This window comes from Eretmochelys imbricata, chromosome 3, assembly GCF_965152235.1.
Source record: "Eretmochelys imbricata isolate rEreImb1 chromosome 3, rEreImb1.hap1, whole genome shotgun sequence".
NCBI classification, from domain to species: Eukaryota; Metazoa; Chordata; order Testudines; family Cheloniidae; genus Eretmochelys; species Eretmochelys imbricata.
Genome location: NC_135574.1, coordinates 195670553 through 195691388, shown reverse-complemented (window position 1 = coordinate 195691388; position 20836 = coordinate 195670553). Strand labels below are relative to the sequence as shown.

General features: G+C 39.4%; 1 protein-coding gene across 5 annotated transcripts in view; it reads left to right on the top strand.

The window, feature by feature from the left end:
- AFTPH (aftiphilin) overlaps positions 1-17967 on the top strand; it is a 66320-nt gene extending 48353 nt beyond the window's left edge. For 4 of the 5 annotated variants that reach the window (XM_077814040.1, XM_077814038.1, XM_077814041.1 and 1 more), the window contains 5 exons: positions 938-998; positions 2612-2695; positions 7844-7967; positions 12297-12432; positions 16683-17967. In XM_077814040.1, the coding sequence (XP_077670166.1) occupies positions 938-998; positions 2612-2695; positions 7844-7967; positions 12297-12432; positions 16683-16850 (573 nt within the window). In that variant the 3' untranslated portion in view covers positions 16851-17967. The remainder of the gene's footprint in view (positions 1-937; positions 999-2611; positions 2696-7843; positions 7968-12296; positions 12433-16682) is intronic. The other variant, XM_077814042.1, reaches the window with a different exon arrangement.
- The last annotated feature ends 2869 nt before the right edge of the window (positions 17968-20836 follow it).

Below are 20836 nucleotides of genomic sequence, written 5' to 3'. Positions count from 1 at the left end.
GCTACCTATACCAAGTATTTGTAATGCTGCTCCTGTGGATGTCCTCAGAATACAAACCATTTACAAGTTACACTACAAGTTGCCACTAGTTATCAGGAAGCTGACTATATCCTTCCTTTCCCCCCCTTACTTGTTCATACTATGTGATCTCTGCATCTTGCTTAACTTACTTAGGTGTGCAGAAGGATTGAACAAAAGGAAATGGAAAGCTAAGGATACTCTCCCAGGAGGAGACACATTTTCTATTTTGAGTCTTGCTCCTGGATTTTGTGCGTGTGTGTAAGTTCTGGCACCCCATCTCTTTGTCGTCAGACAGAAAGTTTGGGACTTAGCTTCGCCTCTATTGGTCAGGATAATATATCACAGGGTCGTTGTAGGCAGTCTTTCCTTTTCAGGGTGTAGTATACTCCCCGGGTGTGCTGGGGGGAGCCTCTGTCTAGAAAGGAAACATGGGTTCCTTCACGGTGAGTAACTTTCGTTTTTGGATATAATCATGCCAAAGCATACAGAAGTGCAGAACATTCTCTTCATATTTAAAATAAAGAGCCACCTAAGCTAAACTGTGTGTTCACAACCTTTCATGCACAAAGACTGCACTGTGTCCAGTTGGAGTAGCAATTTCTTAAATTTTAACGCTGTATTAATGTTTTTGTTTTTGTCGCCATAATTTAGTTAGTTTAAGAAAAACCTGTTGGGGCTAGGGAGAGTATCTGATCTGTTTGATTCATAATTGAACCAGACTTTGAGGTAGACTTCAGATTTTTTTATAAGTGTATTAAGAAAATTTGCAGCTCACAACATCTGAAGGTAAAAATATTTGTCTTATGTTCAATTGTCCCCTTAATATTTAGGTGCAAAAAAATATTTGTGTGAAACATTTTACATTGTTATAACCTGAACTGACTATAAAATCTGATTTCTGACTTTTCAACTCTAGGAATCTCTACCACCTGTCCAGTTTGACTGGAGTAGCAGTGGCCTTACTAACCCTTTAGATGGTACGTCTCTCCGTAGAGCCTCTAGCACCAGAGCTAGAGTTAAGAAAGCTACAAAGTTCAGACAAACATCTCTCTGCTGATTTTTTTTTCTAATATATATTATTTCTTACTCTTAACTTTGGAAATTCAGGCTTTCTTTCTGGTTAGATCTGCCACAAATAAAGCAATCTATAATCTTAAAACACTAAGAACTAGGTAATATTTTATTTTCCTGCATTTATGCTGAACACACAGTGGCAATATTAACACCTCATTATATATTTTCATATTATAATGAAGATCTGAATAGTTTAGGATTTTGGATTGACATGTTTTACTTTTAAACATGTATTTTTCCCAATACACAATTATCTGTTTAGACTTCCTTATGAATGGCAAAATTAAGTGAATAGTGGCTACTTCAAAGCACAATTGTTTAACCAAAAACTGTTTGCAAAAGAGATTTCTTAACCTGGAAGTTTTCAGATTACAAGTATTTTATATATTAAAATGGAAAATGTATAACTTAATGCGTAATCACTTTTGCTTAAACTCAGAATCTAAAGATGTTAAATTATTAAAGAGGTAGCTACATACTTTAACAAACATAGTCGTCTACATAGTTAAAAATTCACGTAAAAGAATTTTATATAATTTTTTTAATGGGGAAGTGAGTTGTCACACTAACTGTGTACCTTAAATGTAAGCTGGAGGAGAAGGAAAAGTAACAAGTTTAATAAACTTGTTGGGTGGCAGGATAGAAACCTGTAAAGAACATGAGGTTTCTGCTAGCAACAATTATTTCCTCATGCACGAGTTGCTAAAAAATGAGCTAAAATAAATTACATCTGTTACTACACCAGTGCTATCTAGTAGTGTTGTTCCCAGGATCTGTGGAAAGTAACAGCTTGGATATCAGTACCATGGTGATGAAGGAAAGCCTGGATGGGCCCTTTTGCTGTTGTCCGGTGTCTTATTACTTCAGTCAAATCATCCTGCTTTCTTTTAACAAGCAATTTCTTCAAAATGTATCCTGTTTGATTTCTGCTTCAGTGTTAAAGGGGAACAGTGTAACTTACCACTTCAGAAGCTGGATGTAATCATGGCATTCATTATGATGTATTTACATTGTTTTAAGCTGATATTGACAGTTCATAACGTAAAACTAGCTAATACAACTTGTCCAGTTTTCAATCCTGTGCTTTAATTGGAGGGTCAGTTACATCTTCATGCTTGAAGAATGGTTTGTTTTCTTTGACATTTAAACCATTCTCCTCCTCCAACAGATTGGCCTAAGAATTGTTTCCCTTTAATTGGGCAGATCTCTCTTGCTGGTTCTACTCCATTTTTAGACTGAAATAAATCTATCTTTCTTTCTACTTATAAAGTTACTAGTGTTGAATTATTTGCTGCATTGTACATGAGAAAATGTACATTGAATTAAGTTGTTAACCTCTTTAGAAATTACAAACTAATATTGTAAGCCTTGTTTTATGTCAATTTTTAAATTGTGTAATGAGTACTAATTATAACTTGCATGTTCAAGTGTGTGTCTTACCCCTTTTTACACATAAACCCCTCCCTTGGCTTACCTTCTATATGGCTGCCTACCAACATGGTCACTGAATTTCAAGCTAGTGGAGGTTCCACTCTTCTGAACCTTGATTTCTTTGGGCCCGTGGATGACAGTAGCTCTAGCAGCACGACCACAATGCCAGGTCAGCGGAGTGTTAAAACCACAAACACGGTCTGAAACAATTTACTAAAAGCATGAGCACATCACTTGACTTTCCTATAAACAAGGATCTTCCATACTGTATTTCTCAAAAATGCCTTTCTAGTACCTTTTTTAAAATCTGTATGCTATTCTCTGACATTTGTATTACGTGCTAAGTATTAAAAAGGTACTGTCAGCTCTCTACTAATGCACATTTAAGGAGTGAATGGCTCTTACATTCTTAAACATCAGATATGTAAAACTTTCCCACTGTTTCAAATGACAAATTTTGAAAGCTAGCTTGTCAGAATAATTCATGTAAAGCAGTTAGAACAAAATATAAATACTGTATAGTATAAAAAGGTGAGACGTCTTCCCTCTTTTCAAACAAAAGACTATTGCAATACAGTTGATTATTGAAATTAATATAGGTATGTGTATATATAGTAACTTGCTGAATGTGTGAACTATATATTTAAGAATTGAGAGATTGGGCATAGCTAACACACGTGGCTATCTAAAAATTGTAATTTTGTTCTTTGACAGTTAGTACTAATGCCATGATAAAATAAGTGTTTTTAATATTCGTAGTTGAAAACAAGCAGTTCCATGTTTCTAGGACGCTGAAAGCTCAACAAATATTAGATCATTGACTATAAAAGAAAAGCAGTTTCAGCCATGCTTTATGGTTCATTCTCTTGATAAGGGACAAAAGTACGTGTCACTTTCTACTTTGAATAAAATGGGAAAACAATTGAATTCATATTTGTATCATGGTTACATTTTGTTTAATGTGGTTTTGACATGCTTTAAATATTTTTGTGAGCTTGTGAAAACCTATGTCTAGGATTTTAAGTTTTTTATGCTTGAAATTTATATTTAAATTCCTGCAAAATGCATTTATTTCTTCATTTTGTGACCATTGCTGTATTTCACTTTAAATTAAGGAACAGCTTCCCTCTGTTCTGAATTATTTGGTTTTTAACTTTACTCTTAATTGCACTCAAATTCACTCCAACCCCCACTCCAGGAGCCAAATAATATAAGCGTTGTGCAGAGGTGTTGGAATAATGTGATAATGGGTTTGCCATAGAGGTGCTGGGAGCCAAAATAGAGAAATTTAGGGCATGCTTTGTCATTTGCATAATTCCTTCAGAGAGATTTTTATAATAGCTAAATTTAAATCCATCAATTAAATCCATAAATATCACCAGTAGATATTTTAGAAGATGAATGGTAATATACATTCTCATTATCCTGCTGTTGTGGACACTTGAAGTGATTACTACAGTGATGCTTTGGTGGCATTTTATTGCTTTTTGGGTTTTGGTTGGTTTTTTTTGTTTACAAATGTATCAAGCAACTGCAGGTATTACCACCTTCCCTGGTATGCTATATTGCCATTGTCTGCAGTATTTTCCTGACTTGTTTCTGGGAAAGTCATTTGTTTCCTACCTTACAGCTCTGTGTATGTTTTGTGTTTAACTTTGTTTAGGAGCTGTATGTAGAATTTGGTTGGCTAACGTTTCTCAAATAATCTCATTAAGGTTTTGTAGTGCTGCCCACAACCATTCTCTGATCATTTAAAAGGAATATAGAAGATGCAAGTTTTTATTTTAAAAAAATCCATTTGACTTATTTTTGAGACAAGTAGCCAATTATTTGTTAAAAAAACAAAATTGATGTCAGCAGTCGAAGATTACTTCAGCACTTTTTGGTGATTAAATATAGCCTAGACTCCCCTCAGTGTTGTCTCATCTGTATCCAAAATAACTTTATCGATAAAGTGAATGTTAACAATAAATTAAGGGGACTACCATGTCTAATTTATACATCTGTTATGCTGTATATACAGCACTTTTCTTCATTGTGCTATGCAAACACATAATTCAGTAGGAGCTACCAAGTAGCACAATCAATTGAGCAGTAACTTCAAAAATTGTACTGTGATGCAAGTGAATGCAATAATACCTGTTTTTTAGTTGATAAATGATATAACTTGTTAGTTGCAACCTTCTATATATGTCACAGAGCTGCATACCAAAGGGCTCGCTCTGATCACATTTTTAAAAAAAAATTGTAGCTTTACTATTTACACCTTAATGGGATCTCAAAAGCTTTTGCAAGTCACTCCCCCTACTAGAAGTGGACATTCAATGGAGTTGGGTGTTTTCTGATCATTTCTGAGTTCTGTAAACATCTGATACTGTTTAAAATGCATGGTATACTGGTCTCAAACTTGGCGCATTTTCATATGTTGTATGTAAATCTGGCTAAGACCTCACTTTATGAGAATTTGGAAAAACAAGTACATGTTGACTAGTTTCTTTCTAGTGAACAAGTATCAAAGGCAAACACTTCCCTCCACCCCCCTCTTTGGTTTAACCAAGGGATTATCAGTTTCAATTACTTTGTCATCAGTTTAATTTATTAAGCACATCTCAAGACTGTTTAGTTTATTCCAGTGATTGATATGCCAGCCACTTCCTGGCCATTAATGACCCAGCAGTGAGGAGTTTATGCAAGATGCAATTGAGGGCAGTTAATCTCATCCACTTGCACCGAGGTTATGGCTGTTAGTTACAAAATGGAATTGGAGGAGTAACAGGCATAGCTGGGTTTTAACTGGTGAGGTTTTGAAGTTTGGTGAGTGTAGAGCATTTCTAAACCATGCCCAGACATTAGCTAATATCTAACATTGCAATCAGTTTATAACGGTTAATATTTTTAGATTGTTTATAGAGTTGTCAATTAATCACAGTTAACTCACGCGATTAACAAAAAAATTTAATCTCGATTAAAAACATTAATCGCAATTAATTGCACTTATAACAATAGAATACCAATTGAAATTTATTAGATATTTTTGGATATTTTTCTACATTTTCAATATTGATTTCAGTTGCAACACAGAATACAAAGTGCACAGTGCTCACTTTATATTATTTTTTTATTACAAATATATGCGCTGTAAAAATGATAAACAAAATAAATAGTATTTTTTCAGTTCACCTCATACAAGTACTGAAGTGCAATCTCTTTATTGTGAAAGAGAAACTTACAAATGCAGATTTTTTCTGGTTAGATAACTGCACTCAAAAACAAAACAGTGTAAAACTTTAGAGCCTGCACATCCACTCAGTCCTACTTCTTGTTCTGCCAATCGCTAAGACAAACAAGTTTATTTACATTGACCGGAGACAATGCTGCCTGCTTCTTATTTACAATGTCACCTGAAAGTGAGAACAGGCATCCGCAGGACACTTTTGTAACCAGCAAGGTATTTACATGCCAGATATGCTAAATATTTGTATGCCCCTTCATGCTTTGGCCACCACTGCAAAGGACATGCTTCCATGCTGATGATGCTCGTTAAAAAAAATAATGCATCAATTAAATTTGTGACTGTACTCCTTTGGGGAGAATTGTATGTCTCCTGCTCTGTTTTACCCGCATTCTGCATATATTTCATGTTATAGCAGTTGCGGATGACGACCCAGCACATCTTCGTTTTAAGAACACTTTCACAGCAGATTTGACAAAACGCAAAGAAGGTATCGATGTGAGATTTCTAAATATAGCTACAGCACTCGACACAAGGTTTAAGAATCTGAAGTGCCGTTCAAAATCTGAGAGAGACGAGGTGGGAGCATGCTTTTAGAAGTCTTTAAAAGAGCAACACTCCAATGCGGAAACTACAGAACCCAAACAGAAAATCAACCTTCTGCTGGTGGCATCTGACTCAGATGATGAATATGAACATGCGTCAGTCCGCGCTGCTTTGGACCGTTATCAAGCGGAACCCATCATCAGCATGGAAGCATGTCCTCTGGAATGGTGGTTGAAGCATGAAGGGACATATGAATCTTTAGCGCATCTGGCACGTAAATATCTTGCATTGCCAGCTACAACAGTGCCATGCGAACGCCTGTTCTCGCTTTCAGGTGACATTGTAAACAAGAAGCAGGCAGCATTATTTCCTGCAAATTGTAACCAGTCTTGTTTGTTGAGTGATCGGCTGACCAAGAAGTAGGACTGAGTGGATTGTAGGCTCTAAAGTTTAACACTGTTTTGTTTTTGAATGCAGGGTTTTTTGTACATAATTCTACATTTGTAAGTTCAACTTTCATGATAAAGAGATTGCACTACAGTACTTGTGTGAGGTGAATTGAAAAAAAAATTTTTTTACAGTTCAAATATTTGTAATAAAAAATAAATGTAAAGTGAACACTGTTTTTGCCCAAATCTGTGCTGGGGTTTTTTGTATTTTGTTACTGCATTTCATAGAAGGCTTGTTTGTATTTTTATTCTTTGGGATTAATGGCTTGCTATTAGAATCTAAAATGCATTCAAGGGACAATGTCAAAACAGGTATGGCTTAAGATGATAAAAGATGAAAAATTAAGACTGAAGAATCCAGTTACTTCAATAATTGGTGCGCTGTAAACATGAGAGAGAGGAGAAAATACAATGGGTCAAGGATTTAGGTATAATTATAAATCTATGCTACTTTACAATTTGTACTGTAGACCCAGTGAAGTGGAGTTAAGAATGATTGATCTTCCTCACTTCCATCAATTTTCAGCCAAGCTCTTATTACTTAATATGGTTTCATGTGTTTTAATAATGTTTGTGCAATACACTACATAATATCTTATTTGAAGCCCACTGATTTATTGTCACTATGAAACATTCATTTTTAAAACTCGATTTTGTATTTTTTCTAATTCTAAATGGTAGCTAAGATGACATGTTCCAATCAATCACTTGTTAAATTATTTTTAATAAAAACTAGTTAAGTGAAAATGAATAAATGTTAAATATTACACCTATAAAAATGTTAGCTGTGCAAGATGCACTCTAATGGGCAAACCAGATCTTAATGTTGGTTACCCACAGGCTGAGACCTTGTATGCCAAATGTAAGTCCACTTGCATATACATTTTTCTAGTGCAGTTGTAAGCCACTGAAAGGGGTTAAGGAGAGGTGTGGAAACATTGACAAGTTCTGTCATGTTCTCTTACAGTATTTTGTTGACATTTTTAAATTACTCAGATGTTTACAGAAAATGAAGCCTTTAGCATCTTGGTCTGACTAATTATGACGTATTTGCATCCCACCATCACTGATTATTATTTTATACTATAAGGTGTGGATCCAGAGTTGTATGAGTTGACAACTTCAAAACTGGAAACCTCCAATGCAAGCAGCAAAGTGACCGATGCATTCGCAAGGCTCATGTCCACAGTAGAGAAGGCAAGCACATCTACAAGGTAAATCATGGTGACCAGTTAAGAACTTTGAAAATTAAGGATTGGTCAGTGGCTGAGAAATGAATGGCCGTGCCTTTAGATTCTAAGTCCTTGAATGAAACACATTTTATGTTAGTAAATACATTAATGAAGATTAGTCCACATCACAACATCATCACAGATTTCCCCCTATTTTGATGATGATGTAATCAAATCAGGAGACTCGTTAAAAAGAGTTAGTATGTGCATATTAATTTTCTCTATCAGAATTTAATTATTTGTAAAGATACCAAGCAAGGCCAGACCAGAAAAGGAGAATCTCTCAGGAAAATCATTGGCTGCTAAAAATGAGAGGATAAAGTGAGTCCTGACAGAAAGTTAACTATAGCGCTTACTAGTTAGGTTTCACATTGATTTAGAGGAGTCGGCTCTAACAGGTCATTGTGGGAGAAGCTCATTTTTGTTGTGCTTACTCTACTTAATCCACAATGTGGAGAGTTGTACTTGCTTTCTAGCTAGGGAAGTTGTCAAGCGAGAGAAGTGGGTGCAAGGGGACAAACTGCACATTAAAAACCAGCTTTATCTGTGGAACACTCCACAGCAACTGCCAAAAGTGGTGTATTTAGGAATAAGCATGTACTTCATGGTATGCATGTGCTTCATGGACATTGCTTTTTCTTTGTGCACAACCTAAATCAGAACCTTTCAATTACATATGTATCCCTGAAGACTTGTGTATCACATTAGAGCAGAACAAGCAGTCCTTATTCATAAGAACTAGTTCACATTTTCATGGCTTATTCAGTGATTGTGTATCCTAGCGCTGTCCAGAGATATCCCATTGCTATCTAAAATTCAAATTAAACCAGCGGTTCTCAAACTATGAGGGGCCTTCCCAAGGGAGGCACAGGAATGGTCAAGGGACGCGTGAGCTGTATGCGGATGTGTGGGTTTTTTTGGTTTGGTTTTTTTGTTTTTTTTAAGAGCTCTGTCTGTCAGCCCTGGATGGCTGGGGCTTATGCAGAAGGGCCGTGCACACTCAAGAGCTGGGATAAAGGGGACAGCCAAAGCCCCATCACCCCGGCTCAGGATCTCCTCACTGCCCCCAATCCCCTCGCTGGGAGGAGGCTTGGACTTTCCCTCTACCCAATCCCTCACCAGGAGACAGCTCAGTCTCTCCTCTCCCTCCCACCCCAGTCCCTCACCAAGAGGCAGCCTGGGCTCCAGGTGGCAGCCCCAGGGGGGCAGCAGCAGTGCAGAAGTAAGGGTGGCAATGGGGTGCTAAGTCTGCTGTGAAAAGTGATGACCTATAACTTTTCACATTGCCACCTTACTTCTTGCTGCTTCTGGTGTGTGCTGCCTTCAGTGCTGGGCGTCCAGCCAGCTGCTGCTGCTCCACTCTGCCTTCAGAGCTGGGTGGTAGTGGTCTATGTACTTGGGGGGAAGCGTAAACGACCACAGACGCAAAGGGGGACCCGATCAAGTAAGCTTGAGAAGCACTGTGTTAAACATATTAAGTTTAAAAAGGCAGTAACACATACCAAGTAAGCAACATTCTGAATAACTTTTTCTACTAATTTATATTATGTGCAAAGAAAAGAACTTTTATTCTGTGCTTCCACTTAATATGACATTTATTGTAGAATTATGCTATGATATGAATGGTATTGCAGTTAATACTTTATGATGATTATGTTTAGACTAGGGTTTTTTAAACACCAAATGCTAGATGTTGAAAGCACTCGCTACAGAGTGTTTTTTCTGAGTCTGTGGAATATGTTTTTGTTTCCCCACAGTGTGAAAATACCAGAAGCTGATGTTCAAAAAGAACTTACAGCAGTGGTAGGCAACCTGCGGCCCGTCAGGATAATCCGCTGGCAGGCTGCCAGACAGTTTGTTTACATTTGATGGCTGCCTGCAGCTCCCAATAGCCGCAGTTCGCCGTTCCCAGCCAATGGGAGCTGCAGGAAGCAGCGGAGGCTGCAGGGATGTGCTGGCCGCCACTACTCGCAGCTCCCATTGGCCGGGAATGGCGAACCACAGCCACTGGGAGTTGCAGGCAGCTGTGCAAATGTAAACAAACTGTCTCGTGGCCTACCAGTGGATTACCCTGACGGGCCACAGGTTGCCCACCACTGACTTATATGACAGTGATCAGAGTAGCAGCCGTGTTAGTCTGTATCTGCAAAAAGAAAAGGAGTACTTGTGGCACCTTAGAGACTAACAAATTTATTTGAGCATAAGCTCACGAAAGCTTATGCTCAAATAAATTTTTTAGTCTCTAAGGTGCCACAAGTCCTCCTTTTCTTTTACTGACAGTGATGAAATTTCAACTGCAAACCATTAGGGGGAGCCCTAAACCTCAGAGCTGTCTTGGTTTATCTGATTTCAGCTTCACTGTTTAACAGTACTATATATAGCAGGACTGAAAATCTAGCATCTTCTTGGAAATACAGTAACTTTTTTTGAAAATTTACCTCAAAACGGTCTGAAAGCACTGAACAGAAAAGTAAAATTTTTAGTCTTCACATGTAAGAGAACAATGCTCACTTCATTATAACTGTAGAGTGGTTTTACAGATATATTTTAATAAAAGCAGCTGAAAACTCACAGAAAAGCTTGCAAACTCCAAGGTACATGTAGTGCTTGGAAATGTCTTTGTTTACTCTAAGTCTCTCTCTCTAGATTTGTATTTGTTTGCCTGGCAGGCTTTTAAAAATGTCAGTTCAGTTTTTACAAAGTGGTAGAAAGTCTTTTATTCAAACGAATTGTCTGTCGGCATACTACATTGTAATATTTGATTGTGGGTTTTTGGGTTCTGCATCTAAAGTATGGTTGGAACTTTGCAAGCAAACAGGTCACCCCAAGTAGTAGCCTCCTGATTTTTAAGCATAGATAGAGACTAAAAAGGGACATCAGAGTGCAAAAAAATGGAGTAGCATGGCCGTGTAGTAGCTTTAATAATACCCACTTTGCTTTAGCATTATTTTGTAGATTGTTTCAAGTTTTTGAAGGGGGGGATTAATAATGTGGGAAAAGCAAGGAAACAAAGGTGGTGGAAGTAATTTTGGAGGCAAGAAGGTGAAGACGAGGACATGGGAGGATGTATATGAAAAGGATGAGGATAAAGATGAGGAAAAGTAGAGGTATATGAAGAGGCATAGGCAGAGGGGAATGAGGTAGGCCAGCCACAGGTAAGGGGTTGTGATTTAAATGGAAGTTAGTATCAAATCCAAATATTGATTATGGTGACATGAGGAGGTTATAACTTCTGGTCTGGTGTTTGGGGGTTTTTATGGCATGCCACAGAAGCTGCATGTGCTGATCCAACCAACATACGTTGCGAGTAACTTAGGGCTGCTGGAGTTTGATGCCCCAGATTGGTAGATGTGGTGGAGAGTAAGGTGTGGGTTGGCAGGCCCTCCCTTTATCCTGTTCCCTGGCTCCTGGTGCTGGTGGCTATGAGAGGAAGCTTCAGGAGCTTGTGGAGGGAAAAAAAAGGGACCTTAGATTGTGGTTAATCCTGGGTTCACGGATGAAGGCTGGTTTGGAGCAGGTGGGACCTGAAGTTTCCCTTCTTAATTTAATTTTGCAACTGAAATTCAACTATTAAATCTAAATTTAATAATTAGCAGAGATCAGCTGCTAGTTTTTTTTTTTTAAATTAATCCCATCCCCTCTGAAAAAGAAACATTCTGAATATCCTTTTTCTTCTGAAATTTGTTTGAACCCAAGATCTGTGGGGGAACAAGTGAGATGGGTAAACTGAAGGTTTAGAAACGTGTTGTGGAAATGTCAAGTGACTTCCTCAAGGCACCCTCATTTGTGTGAAATAGCACCATTTTCATCCACAGCCCAGTTGCTCACAATTATACAGTTACTTCCTCAAAAGGGGGGTGGGGGGAATTGACAAAATAGTTCCTTACGTATTGGTATATTAAACTTGAAGATAAACAAGCTAAAATGGAGAGTCCTACAGAAAAAGGACTTGGTAAAATATTCTGGGTTATTATTGGGTGCAGCCACTAATTATGTAGCTGGATTGCATCTAGCAGGCCTCCAAGCCTCCTTTCAGATGTTCCTGGTTTGGACTGAAAGATTTCTCTGTATGTTAATAATAGTACTCCTGCTATCTTACCCGGAGGCTAAAGTTACAATTATTTCTCACATAAAGTGAACAATCCCATGATGGTGCATCGGAACTTGCAAAAAAATTTAACATCTGAGTGTTGCAAGTAGGCAGGATATAATTTGTATCCCTTTACAGAAGTGGTCTTACCTCAATCAGTGGCTCTTTCTCCAGGATTGTCAAGTAATGGATTGATGCATTTCTCTTTCTCTTCTTAACAGGAAGCCTAAAAAGGAAGAACATCTTAGTGAAGAGGCTGCCAAGGTGATTTCTAGCCTTCCTGACTTAACTTTCATGCATGCCAAGGTGTTGATGTTCCCAGCCACATTAACACCTTCAACACGCTGCCAAGAAAAGGTAGACTAAGTGATGTGAATTGGACACTTTCTATTGATTTTTTTTTTTTTCCCTCTGGGTCATAAAAAGCAATCTTGCTTTAATTAAAAACTTCAAGTTCAGATGATTTGTTGGTAAGCAGCACTAGAAAGGTATACATAGTAATGTATATTTATTTACATACTGGAATCTAAATTTATATTAGAAAAAAGTGTAAATAATTGGGGGTGAATCTTTTTGAAGATTTATTCTTTTTGTTGTGCTGGGATGTATACATTTCTGTCTTTGTGAAATACACTGGTGTCCTTCTTACAAAACTTTAAAAATTAAAAAAAAAAAAAAAATCCAATCTTCACTCTCTGTGAAATCCCCTTTCAGTGTTTTCAGATTGTATCAAGTGTCTTATTTCTTTTCTGCATACATTAAAATATTTCATTTTAACTGAAAAAGTCTAAAAGGTCACATGGTTTTTTGTTTGGGGTTTTTTTGTGGGGGTTTTTCAACCGTTTCTTTAAAACAGGCAGTTCCTTCTGTTTGATCAACCTAAATTTTTTTATTTGTTTTTTTCTCTCTTCAAACTTTAATAATATGGCTAAAACACTATATAGCCTTTTGAAAGGTATATTGTCAGTACCTTTTTGTGTTAAATTATGGATCACTGTCTACATTTAATCAGTTTGATTTGGAAAAGAAGGACCAAAACTATGAATGTCTTACAATGAGATTTACCTGTTACGGTTTTTGTTTGTTGTACCACTATTCCTATGTTTGATTTTGCACAGTGTAAAATGACATAATCATAGATTGCTATGGTTTAGGCTGTATATACAGTAAAAACTATGGGTTGTAAATGTTGGGGAAATTCCTATGGAAAAATAAAGCTATGTAGAAGAACCTCTAACAAGGTTAATGTGCATGCCCAAGGTCTTTTGAAATTTAAGTGTGTAAATTTCCTTTTAGCTTACACAAAATAAAATAATTTAAAAGATGTGTATAGTCTGAGATCTTTTTATGCAGAGTTTGTCACATATGCTTGCTTGTTTTTTATAATGCTAAGGGACAATTAAATATGCTGTACTAGGAGAGCATACAATAAAACTTCCCTCTGGGCTGTGCCAAGCCCACAACACACTTTCTTGGGACCTACACAAGGAAAAGCGAGGCATGGTTTCATTGTGTCCAGCCTCTGAATTGAGTCAGTTATTTTCTTCTGACAGAAACTTGCTCTCTGTTAGGGCATTGTGGCATGAAACAAATTAGTGAGTCTGATTACAACATGACCTCTTCATAGTATATTGGCAATGCTGAACAGGTAGGGGAAGCCAACTATACCAGCCAACTTCCGAACAACAATTAAAAATGCTAGTGTCGTATTTCCTTAATTTCTCTGACACATAAACGTTTAATGTCATTGTCCTGTTGTAGCTCTTACAAGAATTATATCTTCGGTGGAGAGGTGAGAGAAGGGAGGTTGTCTGTTCCAGCCCCCATTGATTTCAATGGAATTGGATAGGGCTCAGTGAGCTAGCACATCCTTCAACTGAGAGATCCACCAGGGATGTTAACTGTCCACGTCTAACATGTAATCTCAGGTCTTCACTTAGCTATTTATAGTACCAATATTAACTACCGATTCATCAGTGAATATTCAGCTCTGAGAAATCTCCAACAAATGTGCCTCTTCTTCCTGTGCCTCATTGTCCAACTGTCTGAAATTTTGGTCATAACCGTATAAATTCATTCTGCTGTCGTTGGCCAATAGCTAAATCCTGGAATACATCTTCACAAAATTCAGCCTGTTAAATCTAAATCAGCGGTTCTCAAACTGTGGGTCAAGATCCCAAAGTGGATCGCAATCATGTTATAATTGGGTCGCCAGGGCTGGCGTTAGACTTCCTGGTGCCCGGGGCTTAAGCCGATGCCTGAGGGTGGCAGGACTCAGATTACATGCTCCCCCGCCCAGGGCTGAAGCCCTTTGGCTTTGCCCCACCACCACCAAGGGTGGCGAGGCTCAGGCTTTGGCTTGGCCCCCCTCCTCTTCACCCAGGGAGGTGGGGCTTGGGCTTTGGCCCCCAGCGACCCTCCTGAGCTCCTCCTGGGCTCCGGTAGTAACTTTTATTGTCAGAAGGGGGTCACGGTGCAATAAAGTTTGAGAATCGCTGATCTAAATGTTCCTATTTTGTAAAGTGTTCCAAAAAAATTCACCTGAGTTCTACCTCTTGTAATGTGGAAGTTCCAGTTAGTTTGTGATGGCCACTCAAGGCTTAATTATTAGCCGCACAGCTGCAGTAAAGTAAGTTTGCAAAGCCTAAACTTCTCCTCTGCTCTCTGACTAGTGCTCCAGTGCATAGTATCATCATGTAAAGCGACATCCCCGCGTAGTTGAAAGGATTGATGTGAAAGCCATCTGCTTTATTGCCTGAAAAACCTCTTTAAATTGTTTCTTCCAAATAATCTTCATTGCAGCATTGTCTTATATATACACTTCATCTCAGTACTAGATTTTGATTCATTCTGAGGTTTAAGTTGTTGTTTTTGCAACATTTACTTAATATAACATTCAGTTCTAACAGTGGACTGCTGTATTGAAAATCAGTGCATTTGTTTTTATAACTACAAATGTGTCCATTAGAGCCAGACTAGTGTGATATAGTTGGAGTAGAGAGCTAGAGCTATTGTCTGAGGAGAATATGTTTGGGAGCTGACTCATGATCCTAGGCTGAGGGCTAGTGGACTAAGCTGTTAGAGAGAGGTGGGGGTGGGAATGCCAGCTGCAAGTTGATCTTCAGTCATCTCACAATTGCCTCTAGTGGCAGCTGCCCGTTTTGTCTTCCAAGCTCAAAGTGCAGGACTGGTGGCCCTGGCAGAAAGAGGGGGAGGGAGACAATGGGGGAAGGGAATGTCTGTTGTAACTGATGCTTTAATCCTGGACTTCATGTAAAACCTGCTTGCTAGTTGGTTTTTGCACGAAATTCTACATTGCTGAAATGTATAAAATGCCTATCTAAATTTATCGATTTAAGTGGTCAGTATCTGAGATGTTTGTTGCTTGCTTTAAAAACAAGCCACAAAAACAAAACCACATTTCCCCTTCATATTAATCCTTTCTTTCTTTCTTTGCAATTATCTTGCCTCCGGCTAGTAGAGTGGACAGTGTTCCTTGCAGCTGTCCTTTTTACTGTGTACAGGTCTATAGATTTTTCTCAGAAGATTGCTTTATGTTTTATGTAGCTACTTTCATCGAGAAGACCTGCACACAAACAGCTGTTTACCCATTTTGGGTCTACTGAGATGAACAGCATATTCTCTCTAATTGAAATCTTGCCTGTAATTTCAGTTGGATGGTGGCCACTTGTATCTTCTCAAAAACATTGTTAGGTAATGTTTCAGGGGCATGTAAATGTGGACCACGTTCACTCGAGAGCCTGCTTGGTTTTGATAGTTGAAGTGCTTGTGTGCATACCCAACTGAAACTGCAAGGGTGTGTTTGTTGGAAACCCATTGTCTGAATTGGAGTTTGGCCATAAACCCAAATCTAATACACCTACTCTGAAAAGTGCCACAGGTTCTTCAGTGATACTAAAAGAGCTGAACTTTCATTTGGGTAAGACACAAGAGGACAACATGCCCTGTAGCACATTGTCGTTCAGTACTGATTCATAGGGAACAGTGCCGCCTGCTGCATTCCTGACCCAGACTTCCCACAACACCTAAGGTTTTACTGAAAAAACAATTATAACTTACCTCGATCAGCTTCGAGTTCACAAAAGGAAAGTTCACAAATACCTTCAAGTGAATCTGTCAACACCTTATTTAATTACGCAGCAACTCATGTTTAGGATTTTAGGGGGTTTCAAGTGGTGCAAAGGATATTATTGGGGGTGGGCGGATGAGAGTAAAGCAGATCAAGCCAAGCCACATGTCAGATGTTGGTCTAGTTGCTCACTTGTCTTAAACAGAACCCCTTTTGCCTGATTCTGTCCCTTTTGTGTCTTTGGAGGTTGTCTTTTTTTATTTACATTGCAGAATACTGTCAAGGTACAAGATAGTTGCAAAAACAGTTCACCTCATGTAAATCACACACAACTTCCAGATACATACTGCACAGTGATAATTGTGTGGAGCCCTGAGGGTGTCTCGCCTAGAGAAGCAGAGATGCTTCTTTGGTTTCACTAATTGCTGGGGGGAGCATTTCCTTTATGCAAAGATGACTACTTTTTTAAAAAGGTCTGAAGTTATATTTTGAAGCTTGTTTTTCCTCTTCCTTTCAGGAACTGCAGTTCTTGTATATGAAAACACTTCTCAACTGCTTGATGATCCAGTATCACAGATTTTGTCAGTGTCCGATTCTGATCTCAGTTCTACTACAGTCCCTCGCTGAAGCGAATGGAGTTACTTGGGGCCTACCCAACAGTTTGATGTGCCTCAGGAATAAGTGAACCTCCTTCCCGCTAGTGGGGAGTAGGCAAAGGAAGAACCGTTTTAATCCATGTACAGCTCTGAGCTGTGTGATGTAACTCTCTAATATGTTTTTAAAACACTCCAAACTTTAAAGCTATGTTGTGTCAGGGGGTTCTGAAAGCAGCAGCTCTCATGAGGGAGGAAGGGGTGATCTGCTGCTATGGTGACGAAGGCTAGATAAGTACCTGGCTAGGGGGAAACTGGTAAGTAAAAGAACCAACAGCCTCTGAAGCAGTGGTGGGGCTAGGTGTCTGACAGTCCTCTTCAGTGCTATCGGTGAGGTTTCCGTAGGTGCCTAATGAACTTCTTATATGCCCATTGATTTTAATGGGAATTGAGTGTCCAAATGAGGTAGCTTTGGAAATCGCAGTCCACAGATGTGTAGGCCATTTGGAATGCTTCCGTTACCTCTGAAGTCGTGTTCCCAGAAGACATGAAATCAAGGACAAGTTTGGCTTTTTTGGTTGGGAGTGGAGACTGAACTTCTTCTGTTGGCTTCTCTAAAAGTCTTACAAATATAAATACTCAGCTTTGGTCCAACGCCCATGTTGGAGCTGATTTGGGGTAAATGTTTAGAGTTTTCTGAGTTTCTTCAACATATGAATGCAAGGCTGGAAATGGCTAGGTAGAGATCTTTAGTGGCTACCATGTCATCAGAACCCAAGGGGAGGAATTATGGGAGTAAGCATAAAATCAAGTCTTACACATCAGTTAAGTGGATTGATAAAGAAAGCTAAACATTCAAGTAACTGAAAATAAAGTCAAGGAAAAGGCTAAGTGTGGAATGGAGATGCTGTGGGGGAGAGACCTTGTACTTGGGAAAACAAATGTGAAAAGTGGAGCAGATCAAACTGGAGGGAAACACAAAAACAAGAATAAGCAGGCACTGAATGTCCCCTAGCAGAATGTTACAAGCAAACTACAGGCAGAGCTGGCAGGCGCCACCTAAAGTTAAGGTTGCCCTACACTTTCCATTACAAGACCCTGTTTGTAGTTTGCCAACTTTAACTGTTTGGACTGAAGTTTCCTATGCTGGATGTGTCTCCGACTGAAATTTTTTGAAAAATGTAATCAAAAGTGGTTAATTGTTTCCAGGAATGAGGTTAGGGGAAAATGTTTTGCCCATGGTTTTGGGGGCTTTTTAAATGTACACCCAGGTCATTGAGATGCTCTAGTGCCTTCACTGCTTCAAAGCATGACTTGAAATTTGTCTGGGTGGGGTCACCCTGGAGTCAGGGATGTGCCTTTTTGTCATCTCAATAGAAAGCCACCACATTTGCCCAAGTTGTACGTGTTTGAAAAATCTGTCTGCATATGCTCAGTAGAGACTTGTTAGCATTTGTCAGCTAAATTCTCTGAAGAGTCTTAGCACGCGCCAGACCGGGGCTGAGGAGGACTTTCCCTGCAATTGCTGCTCCTGGCTGGCACAGGCTGCTGTGACACTGGCAACAGGAACTGACAGCAGAGAGACTCTCTCCTGGGCTCTGTGCCTGCCTTGCTGGGCTCAGGCAGGGTCGAGGAGGGGAAAACAGCCTGCTTTGAATGCAGAGGAGTGAAAATGGGAGGGAGGAACAAGAGGCAAATAGAGGCACCGAGGGCTGCGGGAGCTAAAGGGTGGTGGGGAGCAGAGGAAGCGAGAACTCCGGAGTACAAGTAGTGGGGGTGGGAGGATCTGGATAGGAGGGCAGGGGGTAGGGGGACGGGAGCTGGATGGGAGCAGAAGGGCTAGAACCACTAGAGCACGCTCCCCTCCAGAGCCCTCCTCTCCTGTCAGTAAAGAGATGTGAAACCCACTGGAAAAGGAGTCCACACAGATAATAACCATATAGAGCCTGATAGGGCTACCCGTTACTCCACTGGCTAAAGTAGCAGACGTCTGAGCTGCGAATCTAAAGGACGGAACTCCACTGATGAGCTAAGCTGGGGTTAATATGGTTCTACATGATAGAATCTTTTTGTTCCCATTTCTTTATTTGAAAATTGCATTTAAAAATGTGAAGTTTGGAAGTCAAGCAATCAGAAGCTGGAAATGCCAGAATTAAGACTGCCTGCGCAATGTTAATTTGATCCCCTTGTGCAAATGCATTATAATACAGTTTTTAATGACATGATCACATACCATTTTTTTCCTACAGGACTCCTGTCTCATTCAGTGCACAGGATGGACTGTGCTTTGGGAATGATTCAAGGTTGTGTTGCGAAGGAGACTGTAGCACACCTGTTTTGTTAGTTGCAGAAGTGTTGGAAGGTGTGTAGTGAATGTGGCAGGGGGAGGGGGGAGCAGGAAGAGAAAGGATGGTCTCCTGGTTAAGGCAGTTGAATGCTACCCTAGAGAACCGGATTCTATCCCTACCTCTACCACATCCTGTGTGATGGTGGGCCGGTCACTTGAACCAAACTCTTCACAGGTGGCCTGTGTGTTCCTTTGTTGAGTGCCCAGCATGAGACACCTGGGACAGACTTGAAGACGCGCTTAGCACTCACGGAGTCATTGGGAGCTGTGTTTATGGACTGCAAAGTACTCTTTCCACTGAATGCATCTGATGAAGTGAGCTATAGCTCACGAAAGCTTATGCTCAAATAAATTTGTTAGTCTCTAAGGTGCCCCAAGTCCTCCTTTTCTTCTTGAAAATCAGAAGTTGAGCGCCCAAAATTAGTGGACACTTTCAGCCTTAATCTTGCATCTCGGTTCTCCAGCTGCAAAATGGGGGCCAACACCCCTATGAAGTAAGATGGTATTGTGAAGATGAGTTCATTCGTGTTTATGAAGCTCTAAGACAGTCTGGTGATATCACCTAAGAAATGCGTAGGAGGAAATAATTCTGTATGCAGTGCAGGGTTTGGACGGCATGTGTTAAGTAAGATCTAGGACCAAATATTGAATGTGGAAGATTAAAAAATACAGAATAACAGTGCGATCATGTAATTAAATTGTATCATCATGTATACACATGAGGGGGCTGAATTATGGTTGTACAGGCAACCTTGTTTCTGGCATTTCCTAACTTGAGTGCTTGCCTTAATGTTCTTTTCAATGTAGTTTTGGGCATGTAATATAGTTTATATGATCCTGTGGTTTCAAATGAATTCTAACCCACTTTACAAAGCAAAACCGAGGAATCAAAATTTCACTGTCAATTAGCTTTCACAGTAGATATCATCTGGAGCTCTCTGTTCTGATTCTTCCCTCAACCCTGCACCTTCATCATCAGCATTATTGAATAAGGAGAATATATGTACAAACCATGTTAGCCTTGTCTGCTCAGTTACAACCAGGGTAAGGAACACATTTATGACATGGATGTGTTCTAAACATGCTATAACATAGTTTGGATTTGCCTGTGTCTTTTAACCATGCTATCGCCCTTATGGTTATAACATGGTTTGGTCTGGTCCTTGCAAGCAAAATCAGAGCATATTATAGCATGGTCAAACCCACCCTCAATGAAAGTGGGTTCTCTACCATGGTTGTAATTGTAGTCTGGATGTTATCAAAGTGCTAGGATTTTTAAATCACGAAGGAGGAGTGGGAATGCAGTGTGGAAGGGCAGATTTCAGTGCAGTTTAGCAGGTATGCTGAATGGTGTGTTGTCTGTGCCTTTGTCTCAGCTTGTCCAGTGAAATGTGACCAATTCACTCTTAAATCGCTAAGGGACAAAATGCTGGCTCAGTGTTTGCTTCTCTCAGACACTGAGAACTGCAGTCAGCCCTGTTACTGAGGCCAGGTGTGGCTTTCAAGACAGCTTTAATCTTCTAAATGGCAGGATGCAAGCAGCCAGTGCTGAAACTCCCCTGAGCCGTAAGCTCTTTAGACTAGTAATTGGAAGGTATTACACAATTGGTGAAAAGCAGGCTCATTTGGTTGCACCTGACTCTATAACTGAGCTCCAGTTGCTCAGGTGGCTGGTACCTGGGAAGAGTTGTGTTGTATTTAAGTCCCACACGTAGACAAAAGTTTCACAAT